Genomic DNA, 18,975 nt, shown 5'->3' on the forward strand with positions numbered 1-18,975 from the left:
TGAGCCTTCACCAGGCTTCTTATTTACTGATCTGGACTTATTGCAAGCAAACTCTTTTCTTGCAAAGTGTGTATACATCTGTGCACATGCTGGTGCTGCTGGTCACTGCTTATAACTCAATGCAATATGCAGTAAACTTCTGAAAGCTCATTCATATCACTCAATCCAGAGGATCATAAAGAACATGAAGGTTGTAGGGAGAACAAAGGACAAATAAAGACTAGACTGGGAATGGGTGTGGGAGCATTGCAACTCTACCATCAATCATCAACAATCATTGTTGATCATCAACCCATCGTCAACAAATCATCAACAATTTGAATTGGGATCTGTAATCTTTAAAGGAGGCTTTAAATTAGAAGCACCAAAATGTGTATGTGTAATAAAATACTAATAAGTATAATAATAAATAAATAAAATAAAATCTTCAATAAGACTTATAGCAAGAATTCTTTATAGATATGATTTTCAATGCTAATAGGGTACAAATGTATTCACAATTGTAAGATTTCTTCGGCAAGTTTTCTCATGAAGAAGCATGACATACATAACTTCCAAAGCATGACAAGTATTTGAGGAAAAATACAAACATCTAGAGTGTTTCCAAATGGCTGTGTTAATCAGTTCACTGTGCTGACACCAAAACCATTTCAGATCAGTCTATCTTGATATGTGCCCAGCCTTCCCTTGTCTGATTCCCTGCTGAATAAAAGTCTGCGTTTCCCTTGAGCACTGTAAGATCACCAACATTGTTCTAACACTGAGAACTTTTCAAAAAATTTATGCAATCCGAGAGGACCATCTGTCTCTCATTGAAAGGTTCTTGTCCTCTCTTCCCAGGGACCTGTATTCAGCTTCAGCCTTACCTTTACATCTGAAACCAAGTGATACAGCATTTGAAACTAATCTTCTCTTCATCTTCCATTAGATGTTTAACATCTTTCTGGTTCATAAAGTTGCCCTAGGCTGGTTTGTACATGTATTATTTCATCCTTGCCACACTATTCAGATGGGTTTTTTTTGTGTGGACACCTTGTGCCATTGACATCATTAAGCTTATAACTACCAGAAATATTTTTCTTTGCATGTTTGCCCCATATGACTTGCTTACAAGCATCAAAAAGAATTCTACATGCAGATTTATTTATATACTACCTTAATCATCAGCCTACTGTATGTTTACAGCAATCTTCCTTCACCATTGATCTACATACAAAATATGTATACTAGTTGTTTCTTTAAGCCACACACCCCATTCACTGGCTTCTTTTTAATCCTCTATCAAACCTTTTAAACCGCATTTGGAGAATTCTTTCATCTGCCTCTGTTTTATTTAAAAAGAAATATGTCTGCAGAAACCATTATTATTTCAAAACATTCATACAGAGAGACCTATTTCTGGGTGGGATTTTATTCACATGTTCTGTTTATCCAGATGATCAGAACATAGATGTCTTCTTCCATTTTGAAGCAATTCATGCTTTGAAGCAATTTCAGTGGGAAAAATCAAAATTGGGTTCAGAAGACCTTTTCTGGATACAAAGAACTTTTCTTTTACATAGCTGTTTAGCACATTCTGCATGCATTAGAACACATACACATCTCATCTGCCTTTCATGAGCAGCTGGAACCAATTTATTACCTTCAACATTCCAACAAAACTCCTTAGCTATACTTACCCTATGAAATGAGAAATTTACGTAATATACGTTGTGTTGTACCTATTTGTAATTGAAAACACAAGACGTATTGAAGATTTTATTTCTTTACTTCACAAACTACCCTTTACTGATCAGATCAAATCGTTTTTATAGTCAAAGACCAGCAGAACACTACTTATTATGATGATGAATATGAGAAAAAGACATGACCATAGACTGTAGTTCTCATGAATGATGTTTAATATTCAGGGGTGGGCTTCAAACATTTTAGCAATGGGTTCTCTGCCCAGTTGCTAGGTGGGCGTGGCCATGGTGAGATTGGCCTGGTCAGCCTCCTGCAGCATGGGGGGAGGGTATTTTTGTCCTCCCCGGGTTCTGGAGGCTTTCCTTGAGCCTCTGGGAGGGCAAAAAACTGTCTCCCCAGGCTCCAGAGGCTCTCTGGAGTCCAGGAACGGATCCATTTCCAGCCCATTTTTCACCCTCCCTGAGCCTCCATGCGTGCCCTGCACTTACCTGCATACAAACAGGCCATGTGGGGACTCCTGGGAGGGGAGGGGAGGGTGGGGCCAGCCAGGAATGGAATTTGGGGGTTCCCCAAACTGCACAGATTCTGCACAAACTGCACAAACCCCTGGGAACTCCCAGCAGCCTAGCCCTGTTAATGTATTTCTTTTGCTCTTTGAGGGCAAAAGAATAAAGTAGAAAGATAGCAAACAGGGAACCAGCTGAAGGAGACAAAATTGCAGAATGCAGGAGTGGAAATTTTGCTTTCCATTTCAACTGATTGTTTATCTCTTTTATTATCTTATGAACTCTGTAGGAAGCATCAAGAAGAGGATGGTTTGAGTAAAAACACGCACTTCAATGCACTGCATGATGGCAATTCTATTCTTTTCTGTGTTCACTTGAAAGCAATCTCTCAAGAATTAAACTAGCAGGCTACTGGGAACTGGCAGATGATGGGAACAGGCCATTGCTCGGTCATCTGAACTGATCATTTGCAGAATTTTTAAACTTAGTGTGCGATTTCAGTGACAATCTACCAGTCATCATGGGATGAATACTGGTGAATTCTTAACACTGAAAAGTAATGAAAACATTAAATGATTCACTCACCAAAAACATTGACAGTGGTTGTTTTGTTGTCTGTCCCAGCAACATTGCTGGCCATGCAAGTGTAGCCTCCAGCATCCTGTAGTCGAACCCTTTCAAGGTGAAGACTTCCATCACTCCGGAGGCTGATATAGGGAGTCTGAACCACCTGGAATTGAAATGGGGAAGGCAGATAAAACCATTCTTCATTTAGTCTGGTCATTTACACCTGGCATATTCTGAGTTTTTTTTTTTTAAATTAACCAATGTTGTCCAGCAAGGCAACTTAAATGGGAGCATTCTTGCAGATTTTGATTTTGCTTGGTTTTTGTTTTGTTTTTTTGCAACTTTTAAAGACAAAGAAGCCCATATGACTACCTCTTTCTTGCATCTAGACCTATTTTGTTTTTTTTGTTTTTGTTTTTTGAAAACAATTTTATTGATTTTTTAAAAACAAACAAAACAGAACATAAAAACATCAACTCTCTTCCATATATACATACAGTGTGTCGGTTGGTTCATCAGTTTTGTGCATTCATTTCGTAGTCTCAATTACAGTTATATTACATAATAACTCATATTGTCAATCCAAACTTATATATCCTAATATCGCTATTACAAAAACATTTGACTATAATTTTATTCATTCATACTTTATGAGATAACAATACTTTAAATGGTTTATTCTATAACAAATCATATAATCATATCAGATCTATCCTAAAAGCACTTTATAGATATGATGTCAAATAACAAAAAAGAAAGAAAAAACAAAGATATTCCTTGCTATCTAACATTCTAAATATTCTATTATTGTATTTTATCATCCAACCATTGATAGAAAAGATCCCAAATTTCATAAAATTGTTTATCCTCTTGCTCTCTAATTTCAAATGTCAATCTACTCATCTCAGCACATTCCAATATTTTCTTAATAATTTCTTCCTGCAATGGTATTTTCTCATTCTTCCAATTTTTAGCAAATACAATCCTAGCCGCTGTTAATACATTTACAATCAGATATTTCAAGTCTTTACTGTATGTATCTAGTAAGATTCCCAATAAAAAAAAACCTATTTTGCATCATTTAGGTACAGGAACATCCAGAGTTCAGGAAGTGCTTTTTAGTTCAGTGTTCCTCTTTCTCCTTTAATTTAAAGACATGAGGGCTTGGGAAAGTGAAGGAAGCAATACCTGGCTTCAAATCATATGCAAAGCTTGATTTTTTTCAAAGAGAATATAGCAAAAATTCTACTCTTCATGGCTTCCATCATAGAATGCAAAAAGACATCAAAACAGTGATTCAATCTAAAGGGCTACTTATGGAATTATCTCCCTTTGAAGTCTGTAGACTTTCCTGGAGCATATGGTTCAGATTTTCTTGTTTCTGGTTATAGCAGAGTTTCACTGAATTAATTATCAGTACATATTTAAAATGAGTTTTCCTCTCTTTGTCAGGGCAATTGGAATGTGTAGCTTCTTTTCTCCACAACTTTCCATTCTTTATCCTATAAATTATATACATAACTACACTTTGCAATGTTCATGCATTGTAATAAAACTTCTGGTTATCTGCACAAGCCTATAACAAACCATTCTATGGGAGATAAAATTAAGTTATATTTTGATATATGTACACAAATCTATCTAGACAAATGACTCTCCTGAAAGGAAAACATGATCATTGTGTACAGATTAAGTCAAACTACCTCTATATGAAACTTAACATTGATTAGAAATCCCCCATTACAACTGCAGCTGAAAGGAAGCTTAATGAAACAATATATTTCTGTTTATCTTTACCTCCAACTGGTGAAGTTACTCACTTGGAGACAAATTTAAACCAAAGCCCAGTTCAGTTATTTATAATGTCTTCACTGCAGCATTAAAAGACAATGATACAGAGAGAGAGGTATGGTAAAGGTAAACGTTTCCCCTGTTCAGTTGTGTCTGCCTCTAGGGAGCAGTGCTCATTTCTGATACTTAGCCAAGGGAGTCAGTGTTGTCAGAAGATGTTTACGCAGTCATGTGGTTAGCATGGCATCACACTGCAGCACAGAGTGTGCTGTGAAACACAAAATGTTGTTACCTTCCCACTGAAGTGGGACCTATTTATCTACTTGCATTTTCATGCTTTTGAATTGCTAAGTGGGCAGGAGCTGGGAGAAGCATGGGAGGTTGCCCCATCATGCTGTGCTTGGATCTCAAACTGGAGGTGTCAGCTTTCCAGCTGACAAGCTCAACTTCTTAACTGCTGAGTCATCACACCTCCATATATAAATAAGAAATCACAACTCCTTCTCCTGAAACAGAATTTTGCACAATTCAAATGAAATAATTTCCAGATGGAGTTAATTTATGGGTGTCAAATAGCAAATTAGCAAACACAAAAATGCAGGTATCACATTACAATTACAGGAAACCAATGGATATCATGATCATTTATTATATAAGATTTTTCCAAATTTGCAAGGACTCTGAGGAGTCCCTTAAGACCTATTACTTTCCTGCTTCCCAAGGCATCTGCCCCTGCCAAATGTACTTGGACAAATATCTAGTGCTTAGCCTAAACTGACTTTCCCAAGTCACCTAGCATAACTTATAGTATTGCACCAAGACTGTTTTCTGACTCAGTGAAGTCACCTAGCAGGTAATTTCACTGAGTCAGAAAACAGTCTTGGTGCAATACTATAAGTTATGCTCCATCTGCATATGAAACAAAATGAAATGAAATGCTGTAAATCATAAGACTTCATGTTTTTGGTACTGTTTCACCATCAAGCAGTGGTGGTATTTAAACTTAAGTAAGTTTAAGTAGAAAACTTTAAAGGATATTCAAAATTATCTTACCACCATGCTACTTTTAATCCATTTTCGCTCTGGGATTGGGTTCCCTGCCAGCAGTACACATGACAGAGTCAGTTGCTGTCCTTCAATGACATTAGCTGTTGCAGGACTCATTGCAATTAGAGGTGCAACTATATCAAAGAGAAACAGGAAAAGAAAAAAAATTATCATAATACAAGGATGGTTTATGTTCCTATAAAACCGCACAAAAAAATCCATCTTCTCAAGGAACTTAAGAAAAATCCTAGACTGCAAAACTTTTCTCAAAAGTGGTTTACTTTAACCTTGAATTATAAATAAATCTACTGAACCACTGATTATGTTCATACTGTATGGAGACCATGAATCCCAAAATAATCTATTACAGCGTGCTACTTCCATTTTTAATTTGGGTTGTTTATTATGATTGGTCACACAGTCAGCCAGATGTTTTGATTGGATTTGGCATTTATCCATCTATCAAGTCCTTCCCAAGGACCTGGTTCATTATTATTAAATACACACAACGTGAAATTACAGCTGCCAGTTCTTCAGCTGATGTTGGCCTTCATAGACATTGAATTCTTCCCAAGAACCTAGATATTGTAATGTATTAGCACAGTACATGTGCAGATCCAAACAGAGTAGAAAGATGGAAATGTTGCCAATGTACAGATTTTCTAAGTACAGTCCAAGACTTTTGGTATGGCACCCAGTGTACTGATAAGTGCTGAGACCAAAATGACTGATTTATGCCATAATCTTTCAATTTTGATTTTCATAATTTGATACTTTATCATTTTCTCCAATGCTTTAGTTTTCAATTCTATTATATCTAGGTATTGCCACATCAATTATCCACACTTCCTTCTTTTCAACTACACACTTTATTATTCTTGATAAAATTATTAACCAACTTTTCATACAGGAAGGAAGGGAGGGAGGGAGGGAGGGAGGGAGGAAGGAAGGAAGGAAGGACAATTGCTTTGTATTCATGAAAAGGTTACAAGTTCATATACATATTTAAAATTAAATATATAAGTATTCCAATGCTCCGCAAAAAGAAATCTAATGTGGATTTATTTATTATTTATTTGTTCAAGTTATTGCTCTGATTTGTCAAAGAAATAAAATTCTGTTTGTATTTAACATAAATGTGATTTTAAACATAATATCACAGCGTGCTGTTGTTTCACACACTATAAGCGCTATAGCCAGTGGAGAACACTTTATTTCTATGCTAAATATTGTCAAAAATCTCATATTATCAATTCATTACCAAGTCCCGTCACAGTAACTGTAGCTGGGCTTGAGATAATCTTTCCAAACTGGTTTTCAGCTTCACAGACATATGTTCCTTCATCATTAACCCATAAATCTAAAATTGTATCGAAATTTTAAAAGGAAAAAAAAACAAGCAATAAGAATTTTGTATTAAAACATTATCCTTAAAAAAATAAATCTGCAAATATACATTCCCTTTGAATATTATTTTTCCAGCTATGTTAAGCTAAACCTAAACATAGGTCACATCATTTTTAACAGCCTGAAAGCAAAGTTGTTCCAGAGTTGTGTCCTAGTTGCTGGGCTATGAAGATGTGCCTCTAACCATCTACTAAGGACAAGCCCTTGCATTATTAGTTGATTGTCAGGCAGATGCTAAGTCAGGCTGTGGCTGATTTAATGTGTTCCATTCTGAAAGTAGCTTTTTTCCTGCTAATTCAGCAGGTGACTTCCAGTGGAGAATTCTGAGGAGAAGTCTTTGGAGATTAGCAATTTGCTAAGTTCCAATTGTTTAGTGCAAATCTATTTCTAGCTGGAAGATTTTGCATCTCCATGGCCATTTTTGCTGTGGCTGCTACAATTGGAACAACAGTCTGTTGTTGTTTTTCATGTATTGGAAGGATTTCAACATAAGAATATCTGTCTTATGAACATCAATCACAGGAGATCAACTTGCCTATTAATAAGCAAAACTAAAAAGGCAGATTTTAATAGCAATAGCACTTAGACTGATATACCGCTTCATAGTCCTTTACAGCACTCTCTAAATGGTTTACAAAGTCAGCATATTGCCCCTAACAATCTGGGTGCCTCATTTTACCAACCATAGAAGGATGGAAGGCTGAGTCAACCTTGAACTGGGCAGAATTGAACTCCTGGCTATGGGCAGAGTTAACCCTCAATACTACCTTTTAACCACTGTGCGGTGCCACCACAGCTTCTTAATCTTTTCCCCCTTTTTGAATAAAAAGAGAACATAGACAGATGTAGACAAACTATCTTTATCATTTTTGGCCCAGATTTCAGAGTAAGTCAAGGTGAATTCAAGGAAGTTTAGTTTGGGAATATATGCATATTGAAATGAGGCTTGTGCAATTTCCTGACCTCAGGGATTTAGCAGGCAATTCTATGTGGAAGTATAAAATATTCTTCCTCTCTCCACCTGATTAACACAAACTGAATCGTTCTATTATTCCACCAGTTGTATTTCTTGAGATTTAAATGCCCCCTCAATAGAGAAGCAGCACAGACATGGACATATCTAGTCTAAAGTAAATGCTATATATTTAGTAGCACCATAGGATAAACAGCAAGAATAAGAAGGAACAGGCTCAAGCAGTATTCACAAGAAGACTAATTTCAATTGGAGGGAGAGGAATCATGGGACTCCACCCTATCCCAGGGGAGCCATTGATGATTTAGTTTTTCCTCAGTAATTAGTACTTGATTGAAGGGAAAAGGCTAGGTATGGATTCGACCAATTACTGCCCTGCATCTGCACCATATTGTAGGCAGCAACAGTAACTAGCAGAGGTAGGCTTTGGAGGGAGTGCTTTCCACACCAATAAGCTTTCCTCTACACTCAGGGATGGGAGGAAAGTACACTGTCACAGATGTCTGAATGAGCCCACAAATAGTCTTATGCATTTCTTAATACCTAAGATGGTGTCTACATACTGTGAATGGAAAGAGCTCCTGTTCTGAGTTGACTGACAGAGCTAACTGCAAAATGTCTTGAGAAAAGTGGGGTGCCGTCCAACCGCTGCCACTTCATCTTCGGTTCTGGATAACCCTGAACATAGCAAGCCAATGTTATGTTTGAACCAATATCCATAGATACATCACTAGGTTCTTGTGTGAAAACTGGAGGAGCTATAAAAGGAATACAGAGGAAGACAAAAATCGTAGAATTGTCAATACAATTTTAATGTATTTTTAATTAAAATCAGATAACGGAACCAAATATTTTTAATTAAAATCAGATAACGGAACCAAATCTTCAAGACTGACTCAGAGCCCATTCATATAAATTATTTGCCTTTGTCTAGATTTATTGGCACAATATTACCATGTTCTCATGATATGATTGATTGTTTGTCTGTAGCTGATTACTTCTAACTTAATTCGAGGGCTGGCTAAAATGCCTTGAGAATAGATCTGCAGCATTCCTGCTAGAGTTGTGAGATGGGTAGTTTCCCATTGGCATGAACTCTGGCCTCATCCTATCTCTCCACCATTACCCCTGACCCTGTTGAAGATACTATTGGTTCCAGAATTATTCTGAAGGAACATTTCAGAATTCATTGCACTTTCAAACATGCTGATAAACATTGTGTACTCCTCCAATATACACTGCATTTGGAGAAAGTGGTGTATCATACAGACATACATGCTGTATGGTCATACACATTGTTTCTGAACATTATGTGCTTTACTTTGTAGAATGCACTTCCTTTCTCAAAGATGACCATGTAAGTTAGCAAATCCTCTGAAGCAGCACAGAAGGATGCAAGAAAAACAGAAATCATTCCCTCCCAGCAGTGGGGAATCACTTTCCATCTACACAAAGTAAATTAATATAATATCAAATAATATTAATACAATAATTAGTAATATCTAATAATATAAAATTGATACCAAAGACTATCAATTAATATAATAATAATAGCAAATAATATTCACGTAACATTATCCTTCATTGAATAAGTTACACTAATAGAATGGGTGGATCACATCTGTACAAAATATCTAATCTGCATGCTTTGTTCTAGTATCATACTTACAACCAACATCCAGTGTTATTTTACCAGATGCAGATCCTGCAACATTTGTGGCAACACACATATAATCACCAGCATCCAGATCTTGTGTTTCCTGAATTCTCAGGATGCCCCGAGAGAAGTCAATAATAAGAAATTCTGTTGCCCTCAGCTCTAAATCCCCTAGACCCAGGGAAAGAATAATGAAATTTTTAAATCATAATAATAAACACCTACTCAGGAAATTAAACAGCTTCCTTAGAGGCAGCATAATGGTTCTATTGTTTTATAAATGTTCAGGAGACTTTACTATCTGCCAATCTGTTGAAAACAAGCACTCATAAAATACAGTGATATTATCTCTGTAAAGTTTACAGTGGAGTTTATATCAAACTTTGCCTGAGAAAAAAAATTGAACATTAGCCAATGCATAGTCTGTAGAAGTGGTAGCTTATAAAGCTTTTCTTCCCATCATATATGCTCATTTCCTCTTCCCTAGATATTTAAGAAGGCCTCTCCCGTGTTAGCTAATTTATGATGTCCATTTCAAGCTGTCCATGGGTATTGTAATTTTAATTTATGGGAAATAGGTAAATGCATTTAAACAACAAAACAAGATATGGAGTCATCACATTGACGATAGATACATTTTAAAATTAGTTCAGTTTCATTTAGGTACCTTTAAACCATCTAATCAACGGAGGTGGGACTCCAGTGCTTTTGCATTCCATTATAGAGGTGTCTCCAAGGGCAATCAAAAGTTCATTTTGTACTACAATCACCCTAGGGACTTCTGCAAGGAGCAAGAAAAGAAGCATTAGAGATATGGATGCCCGACTCATTTTTTTTCCCAATTTTTTTAAATTGTACAATCTATATTCTAATTTGAGGGGTCTTTGGTGTTCTTTGAGCTTGTTTGTGACCCTGATGATGTTACCTAGTTAGGGTGATGAAAAATCTGCAAGAAAACAAGCAAGCTCAGGAAGCACCAAGGACCCTTCATTTAAACCCCAAAACTGCAAATATTCTCCTTTATTGATATTCTAATTTAGCTTTGCTGGTTCAGGGTATAATAATTAAAATCTACCTATGTACTGGGATAGCTAAATTAATGGAGATCCACTCTTTTTTATGAACAGTTTGAAGCTATCATATGTACAGTATATTCTACTTTACTTCCAGGAAGCTGGAAGCAAGATATAAATAAATTGATATTTTATAATACTCCTAAGAAGCAGGTTTGGCTGACAGTGGCTGACCGAAGGTTAACTAATGGAGGATGAAACCAACTCTCTTGAGTCAAAACTTTTTTCATCTAAACTTTCCAATTCATACATTGTATGTATGAATTGCCATCACCTGGCAACGGTGATTCCAGATCAGATTCCCAGTTTTCTTAGAATTAAAAAAGTTTAACCAGGAAGTAAAGTAACGCAACACATTTTTAAAATATCCCATGGCCTATTCTTACACTTAGTCCCTTGTGGAATAATTTCAGAATACCTAAGTAGATAGTTGCCAGTGCTCCCTTGAAAATAAACAAATCTTGAATCCCATTTTTTCATGCAATATTTTCATCTTTTAGTCTTTCAGGCTGATAAAAAAAAACCATTCAATAACCGAGCTGCTGTTTTGTGGGTCTTCGTGAATATTCCTGCCTTAGTGTTCAAATAATCATACATTGATCACCAGCATCCACACATTCTGATCCGTTGAAATTTGCAACAAATAAAGGAAGTAATCAACTACACTCTGTGATTTATTTATTTATTTTGTTCCTTATACTTGCCAATGTATGTGAGGCCAGCTGTTCCTTTGACTGTTCCAGCTGCATTGCTAGCCAAACAACCATAGACCCCTTCATCCTTGTGTACTGTGTTTTTTATAATTAAAGTACCTCCAGGAGTTAATCTGTACCTGTTAATAAGAAATCAGTAGGTCAGTCTGATACTCTTATTATTATTTTTAAAAAAGAAAGAATAATACTACCATAACAGTTTGAAACCGTGCAATTTTCATTGCTGCAAACCCCATTCTGAGTGTGCCTATTTCATATTATATGAAATAATTTACAGAGCAATTTTTAGAAAATGACTATTGCTTATGTTTGAAAAAGTCTCAAGACTTCTTACTGTTTAGATTGCCAATCATCACAGCAAAAGAAAAAGGTAAATGTGTAACTCCAATTACATAGCCTAGACTAGGGGTGTCAAACTGGATCTCTTTGAGGGCTGGAGCATTGTACTTGTCCTCTGCAGGCCAGCCAGGGGGACAGATAGGATGGATGGCCTCTTGCAGCACTTTGCTGTCTAGGCCAAAACTGGAGAGCGTGTCCCCCTACCCCACCCCCTTTTTTGGCTACCAGGCTGGCCCCATGGGCCAGATTTAAGCACCCCACAGGCCGGATCTGGCCTGCAGGCCTTGAGTTTGACACCCCTGGCCTAGACCTTTGAAAATTTCAGACATAATTCCCTATGGCCTTATCAGAGGTGGTATTCAGCAGGTTCTGACCAGTTCTGGAGAATGGGTAGCAGAAATGTTGAGTAGTTCAGAGAACTGGCAAATACCACCTCTGACCAGAGATTTTACAGTATCCTTCCTCTGCCACGCCCACCAAGCCACACCCACAGAACCAGTAGTAAAAAAAAATTGAATCCCACCACTGGCCCTTATCACTGGCTATGCTGATTAAGGCTGAAGAGAGAAAAGATAAAAGAATACTTAGGACATCAGACTGTCTATTCTGCTCTCATGCTTTGCCCCTGTTTTAACGTTGCCACTTGGTAGTGTTCATTCTGGTTCATTTCACTCCTGACCAGAACTGTTGTAATACCATCCTATTCCCTTATTGTCTACTGTTTTAGCCATACAACTTGAGAGCCATTTACATGACATCCCTGCTTAGGGGTCCTTCCCATGTTTGCTTAGATAGGCTTTGCAGGTGTGAAAGACATATGAATTCGGACAATGCAAATTATCAGGTAGCACCTTCCACGATCTTAAAAAAAAATCACATACTTAGAAGTGTCTATGTATTTTCTGGCAGGCCAGCAAAGTTTTGAAATTGTGCAATAAGGACCTCTCCTTATTAAATTTCATAATAGACATAAATTGTTGATAAAACAGAGGAAAATAATTCATTTTTTTCTCTCAGTGAAGGCAACATTTTTGGTGGGTAGGGGGAGAAAGCCCCTGAACATACCTGTTGGATACCATAAGGAACATATCATTATGTGTCCACACCACAGTTGGCTTTGGGTAACCTGTTGCAGAGCAACTGATAGATACTTCAGACCCTTCAGTAAATGACTGGTTCTTGGGTGACACAATAACTTTGGGGGGTTCTGTTAAATAAAATAGAACAAAGACTGATGATTGATTATTTTTAAGCCATTCTGCCTTGCATCCATTGTTCTGCATACATGAACATTTTATTTAATTCTCATAATACACCTGAAATCCAGAAACAATTTTATCACATTAATGCATTTGTATAAGACCAGTAATCCCTACTGCCTACTCTTTTTTTTAAGACTCACCTGTGCCATCAGAAGGAATTGAACCCTATATCTTAAACAGTCTAAAAGGAACCTATAGCTCTTTTGGAAGGCACCAAGACAACTGTTTTAAATTCATCCTATATTAATCTAACACAGTAAGAATATTCTATTTCATATCTCAAAGCATTTTTTTCATCTTGAGATTCACTTAAGAGTTCCATCTGCATTCATTTGTGCCAGTGCCAAAAGAAAATAAGTTACGGGAAGAATTTTTTTCACTAAGTTCCTAACGGCTTTTCTTTAAGGACTTTCACTAAAGTTCTGGGAGTATTAATTTCCTACCGTTCATCTTCACATTTCCAGAAATGTGTTTTTTGTTTTTTTTTTGCTAACAGGGCCATTGGAATCATGAACAATGGTAAAAAGTTTGATTCTAGTATATTTTATGTAATAGTAGATTCAATTCATTGTTCAGCACATCTTAATCCATGAACTAACTTGGAAATAATAATGATTTCCTGAGAAGACATCACTAATCTCCCCATTTCACAGATAGAGAATGAGTAAATAAATCTATAAGTTGATAGTTTATATTAAAAATTAGCAGTCAATCTGTGTTGTTCCATTGTTAACATATGGTACACAAATGAGTTATTAATCTAGAATACTTCAGTGTCCAGAGACCCAACTCTTTGGTTTACATTTTGTTTAAAAAGGATTAAAAAACAATGAAGTTTCATAGGGACTGAATTTATTTATCATAAGCCATAACATGATTTGTTCAATTTTGGCATAGCTGCTGTGGTATATTCACCATGCTTTATGAATTAGGACTGTTCCCTAAGCCCACTACACCAGCATTGTTTGTTCCGCAAAGCATGCTTAAAGCAAACAATGGCTTAGTATGACGTGTGATTTCATGTGGCAATTGTATTTGCAATGGATTAATAGGGCGTTTTTATGTGACAAAACGAAGGAAAAGCAAGCATATGAGCATAATAAGCCCAGAATTCTGCTATCAGTTTACATATATCCAGTGTTCTCCATACTTTACTATTTTACTTCAGGAAATATTAATGAAACCTAAAGGTGACTTGCACTGCTTTAAAAGCATGGGCAGACAGATATATCTGATAGGCTAAGCAGTTCTAGAATGAAAGACTGGGACCAAATCCAAATAGATCTATATATTTTTTCATTGTATCTGACAGAATTGTTCCGAAGTGATCTGCCATGTGGAATGTTGCCTGAGCTATTTTAATTCCTTTTTAAACATTGCCAGAAACAGACTACGAGATGCTTTAAATGCTTTGTGGGTTGAAGGAAGATCAACTCTTTTACTGACATTTGGAAACTTAAATTAGTTCATGTGAAAGTACACACTGTGCTTTAACATCACCTCTTCCGACAATATAGTGTTATTTTATTACACAATACATGAAATATTCAGAAATAGGGTTCTTTGATTAAGAAATAGGTTTTGTATATTATTTTGGTTTGGCTTGCAAAAAGTCGACAAAATATACTGCAACTCCAGCACATCAACATCTGGACAATTCCTGGCTTTGTTTTTTTATCCCAGCAGTAGCCAAATGACAAGGATAGGGAAAAAACACAAATATACCAATATTCTCCCATGTGGCTTGTTTCCTTTATAATGGTGAAAGAGAAAAAAAATTATGTACAATGTCACAACACTGTGATCTTTCCCAGATCATTCTTTTGTCTCCTTCTTTGATTTAAGACATTTTCTCAAGCATTTTCTCTTCCTTGGATTGGAATTTCCTGCTCAGAGTCACTCACACCTTGATCACTGCTGGTCTGGATGATTGTAATGCATTCTATATAGGGCTGTCTTCGAAAACTATTCAGAATTTGCAATTGGTCCAGAGTGCAGAGGTGCAAATATGCCTGTATTTCAATATGGACGTGTAACACCAGTGACACAACATGAGGTACACAGGCTCCCTATAAGCTTCTGGGTACAATCCAATGTGATTATAATCTATAACACCATTCAAGGAACAAGGCTGAGTTATTGAATGCAGCTCAGTTCATATCTTGTTCTCTACTTTTCTTAGGAGTGTGTGTGTGTGTGTGTGTTTAAAAAGAATTTTTCAAGAATAAATTCACAAGTTGAACTGCAGTAAATTCCAGATCTTGATTTTGCTGATTGAAAAGAACTTTTATTTCTTTGCCTGATGAATATATTTTCAGCTTGATTTTGATGCTGTCCATATGGTTTTATTCAAGTATTCAAATAAGGGATTTGCAATATATACTGTATTTAAATTTTATTGGCAAAATTCTATTGCTCTTTCTCCTGATTTGTTTTGTACACTGATTTTCCCATTATTCTAGTTTTGTACACCAATTTTCTCATTTTTCCAGGTGCTATTATAATTTTACTACACAAACACACATACACTGTAGTCACAAGTTGAGGACTACCTGTATCAAGTTAATATGGTCCTGGTGATCCATATGGGATCTAAGTTATATTTGTAGCTTGATGTTTTTTTAATATATTCAAGTTTAAATTGTAGCAAGGAACTACATTTACCATCAATGTTAATGCTAATGTTATTCTTTCACAGTTCCAAACAAAAATAATGTTCTGTTCTGAATTTTTTTTATTTATTCTTATTATTAAACTTAAAATATATTTGTTATAAAAACAGAATTGATAAAGATTAAAGTGGCATTAACAGAAAAAGAACAATGTTGCATTATTTTTTTTAAAAAAAACCTATCCTTTTTTATATTACCTTGCACTGTAAGGAATACAGAAGCCCTGGTGAAACCACCTTCATTAGAAGCCACACAGTTGTACTCTCCGGCATCTGAGGTTTTGACTGTTTTGATTTCAAGAGAGAGGTTACTCATCATTCGCATCCTCAAGGGTTCCAGGAGTTTCACATTCTTGTTATCTCTGTGCCAGGTGAGATTGTAACGCACTGTACTCATAGTTAAGCATGTAAGAATGGCTCTGTCACCAGGAGGGACAGTAACATTGTTAGGAACCTGTATGACTGGTGGGGGTTCTGTGCAGAAAAACAAGAAAAACAATATTCGTTTGATCAAAAAATCAACGAAAGAGAAGATGTAGTCTCAATTAATCAAGCAAGAGTTCCTTCTTGTTTGAGTCCCAAAGGTGCTTTTTTCAAGAGGCAACTGGACTTTCTGGTTTTTCTCTGAAGACGTTTCTCTTCTCTTCCAAGAAGCTTCTTCAGCTCTGACTCCAGTTGCCTCTTGAAAAAAAAAGCACCTTTGGGACAACCATGACCTGGATGACTGATAACAGATAACAGATAATCAGAGTTGGAAGGGACCTTGTAGGTCATCTAGTCCAACCCCCCCCCCACCCAAGCGGGAGACCCTACACCATTTCTGACAAATGGCAGCCCAATTTCTTCTTGAACTGAGACTCTCCATAGACATTCTTGTTTGAATGTCTCACCACTTGTTTACTCATTGCTACTTCTTCTTCTCACTTACTTCCTTGCTATGAGTCTAATGTCATCTCATCTGCTGTTACCTAGCTACAGAAGCATGTCTACCTCTTCCGCTGCTGGATCCTCTTTCTTGCTTCAAAGCTCTTCTCATCCAGTCACCTGATAGCCTACCAGTAATTATATCTTTTCTAACATGGAAGAATGCATCCTCTTTCACATTAGGTGTTTTATTAAAGGAACTCTTTCCTTTTAAAAAAACACCTAATGTGAAACTTTAATGGCGGAAGAAGAGGAAGAGGAAATGGCTTCTTCCATGCAGCTGAACCAATCAAATGATGCCTTGGGAAACATATCACTATTGAGAGCACCAGAGAAGCAAGAATATGTTCTAGTGGCCACAAGAATGCACAAAAGCAGTTTCTGATGGGTTAAGCTCCTACAATTTATATTCCTAGAAGGCTTTTTTTCTCTTTTAAAAATAACATTAAAAATACCTTCTCTTGAGCAATAAAATCTATTACTAGTCTTTCAATATCAAAGTTTTTATAGTCTCCCCAACCTATGGAGACTGTCGGAAAATATGCTCTGTTAACAAAATAGCACCATAAAATATTCAGTTCAATCATTTGTCTGAATTATTATAAACACTCTGTTATTGGCATTCATTCATTCTTCCTTACTAATTGTTTTTAGGAAGATTTACAGTTCAAAACTAAACAAACTCTATACTTTGCCTACTTTTATTTAAAAGTTTCCATTTATCTTCCTTAATAGATGTCTATGGAGATTCTCAATCATCCAGCTCATGATTGTCCTAAAGGTGGTTTTTCCAAAAGGCAGCTGGACTTTCTTGGGAACTGAAGAAACTTCTTGGATACGAAGCAAAATATTTTCAAAGCAAAAACCAGGAAATTCTAGTTGCTTTTGCAAAAAAGAACCTTTGGGACTACCTTAATAGGATTTATTTTATTTTTGAAGGCATGTTAATATAATGTGTGTGTATTTTAAACTCTTGCTGTTGTGATGACTGTCTCTTTCTTAAACTGTGTAATTTTTAAATATTTAGAGATTAATTTTTGTTAGCTGAGTTACTATATTTGTCATATTTTATAATCTGTATCATATGATATGAAATTTTCAGTTCTACAGCTATTTACTTGTGTTTTTTTTTTCATTAGGGAAAATAGGTGGGTAATCTTTCCTGCATTCCCCTGAAGGAAATTTATTGGTTACTATACATTAATGATGCCTATAGTGTAAGTAAACATATATGAAATATATGAAATAGATTGAACATGCTAAACATAGGAACTAATTGATTGCAGGCTATTTCTGAAATTTGTTGAATTTTTACGGAAGAGTAATCTAAGAGCTATGTATAGCTTTAGGATTATAGATTACTCACCTCTGAGGAGAATTTATTTATGGTTATATTATGAGAAATGATCACTCCAAATGAGACAAAGAAAAATTATAGAAACCCCAGATACTTTAAAAATTTGTTCTTTGAAAATGTCAAAATAAACTAATTTGATCCATACCTATCCTCCCTACACTGAACTAAGAAATGGTTTCTTAATCTGTCATCACATTATAAATAGTAGTAGTAGTACTGTTATTATTACCATTAAATTTATTACAACTACCCACTCAGGTGGACTCTAGATGCTTACAAAATATAGTTTAATTAAACCACTTAAAAATATAGAATAGTCACTGATTAAGCCACTTTCCTGTATAAATATCTTAATTTACATGGAAAACATCGAAGACATATTTATAGTAGGCCTCAGAAATTCAAGTAAAAAACGCATTATAATCTGACTTGTTTTATAACATTGCACCACAATAAATATGTGTGAGAAGCAATAGTAAATGGCGCTAACCTGATACATCCAAAAATGTCTCTGCTTGTCCTGTACCCGCAGTACTGCTAGCAATACATTCATAATAGCCCTCATCCAAAAGAGATACTTTGGCAATCTCCCAATTTACAATAGCAGATTCTCTGCAACACAATAACAGCAAGAAAATATTCAGAAATACAGAAAATTTCTATAACCTTGGCTATAGAATCCCATGTGCAAAATCTGCATTGCTTCCCTGCATTGCATCTCCATAATTCATACCAAAAACAAGAAAATGGAACTGGAACAGAAGATCGAGTGAAGGATACTTGTTGAACCAAATTTAAGCAAAAGGAGTTTCTACTATTTCTATGTAGCTTGGACTACTCAGCAATTTCATGTATTACTTAGCCCTATCTTCTTTCACACTTAAACTAGCTCTAGTGGACTGACCATCCACAGACCTATTCTAATTAAAGATTAAAAACAAATTCCAACACAGCCGAGTTATGTCACTGAAAATACAGAACATTATGAATACAACATAGCTT

General features: G+C 35.9%; 1 protein-coding gene across 2 annotated transcripts in view; it reads right to left on the reverse strand.

Annotated features, from left to right (window-relative positions):
* HMCN1 (hemicentin 1) overlaps window positions 1-18,975 on the reverse strand; it is a 240,336-nt gene that overhangs the window by 141,153 nt on the left and 80,208 nt on the right. The window contains exons 10-19 of one of the 2 annotated variants that reach the window (XM_026669149.2): window positions 18,464-18,585; window positions 15,891-16,166; window positions 12,825-12,966; window positions 11,412-11,539; window positions 10,302-10,415; window positions 9,647-9,805; window positions 8,541-8,735; window positions 6,859-6,957; window positions 5,604-5,731; window positions 2,778-2,922 (exon numbers count right to left, since the gene is read on the reverse strand). In XM_026669149.2, the coding sequence (XP_026524934.2) occupies window positions 2,778-2,922; window positions 5,604-5,731; window positions 6,859-6,957; window positions 8,541-8,735; window positions 9,647-9,805; window positions 10,302-10,415; window positions 11,412-11,539; window positions 12,825-12,966; window positions 15,891-16,166; window positions 18,464-18,585 (1,508 nt within the window). Of the gene's footprint in view, window positions 1-2,777; window positions 2,923-5,603; window positions 5,732-6,858; window positions 6,958-8,540; window positions 8,736-9,646; window positions 9,806-10,301; window positions 10,416-11,411; window positions 11,540-12,824; window positions 12,967-15,890; window positions 16,167-18,463; window positions 18,586-18,975 lie in introns of those variants that run through there. The other variant, XM_087960847.1, reaches the window with a different exon arrangement.

Source organism: Notechis scutatus, chromosome 3, assembly GCF_049901735.1.
Source record: "Notechis scutatus isolate UNSWTSFEM ecotype Mainland chromosome 3, rNotScu1.2, whole genome shotgun sequence".
Taxonomy (NCBI): Eukaryota; Metazoa; Chordata; class Lepidosauria; order Squamata; family Elapidae; genus Notechis; species Notechis scutatus.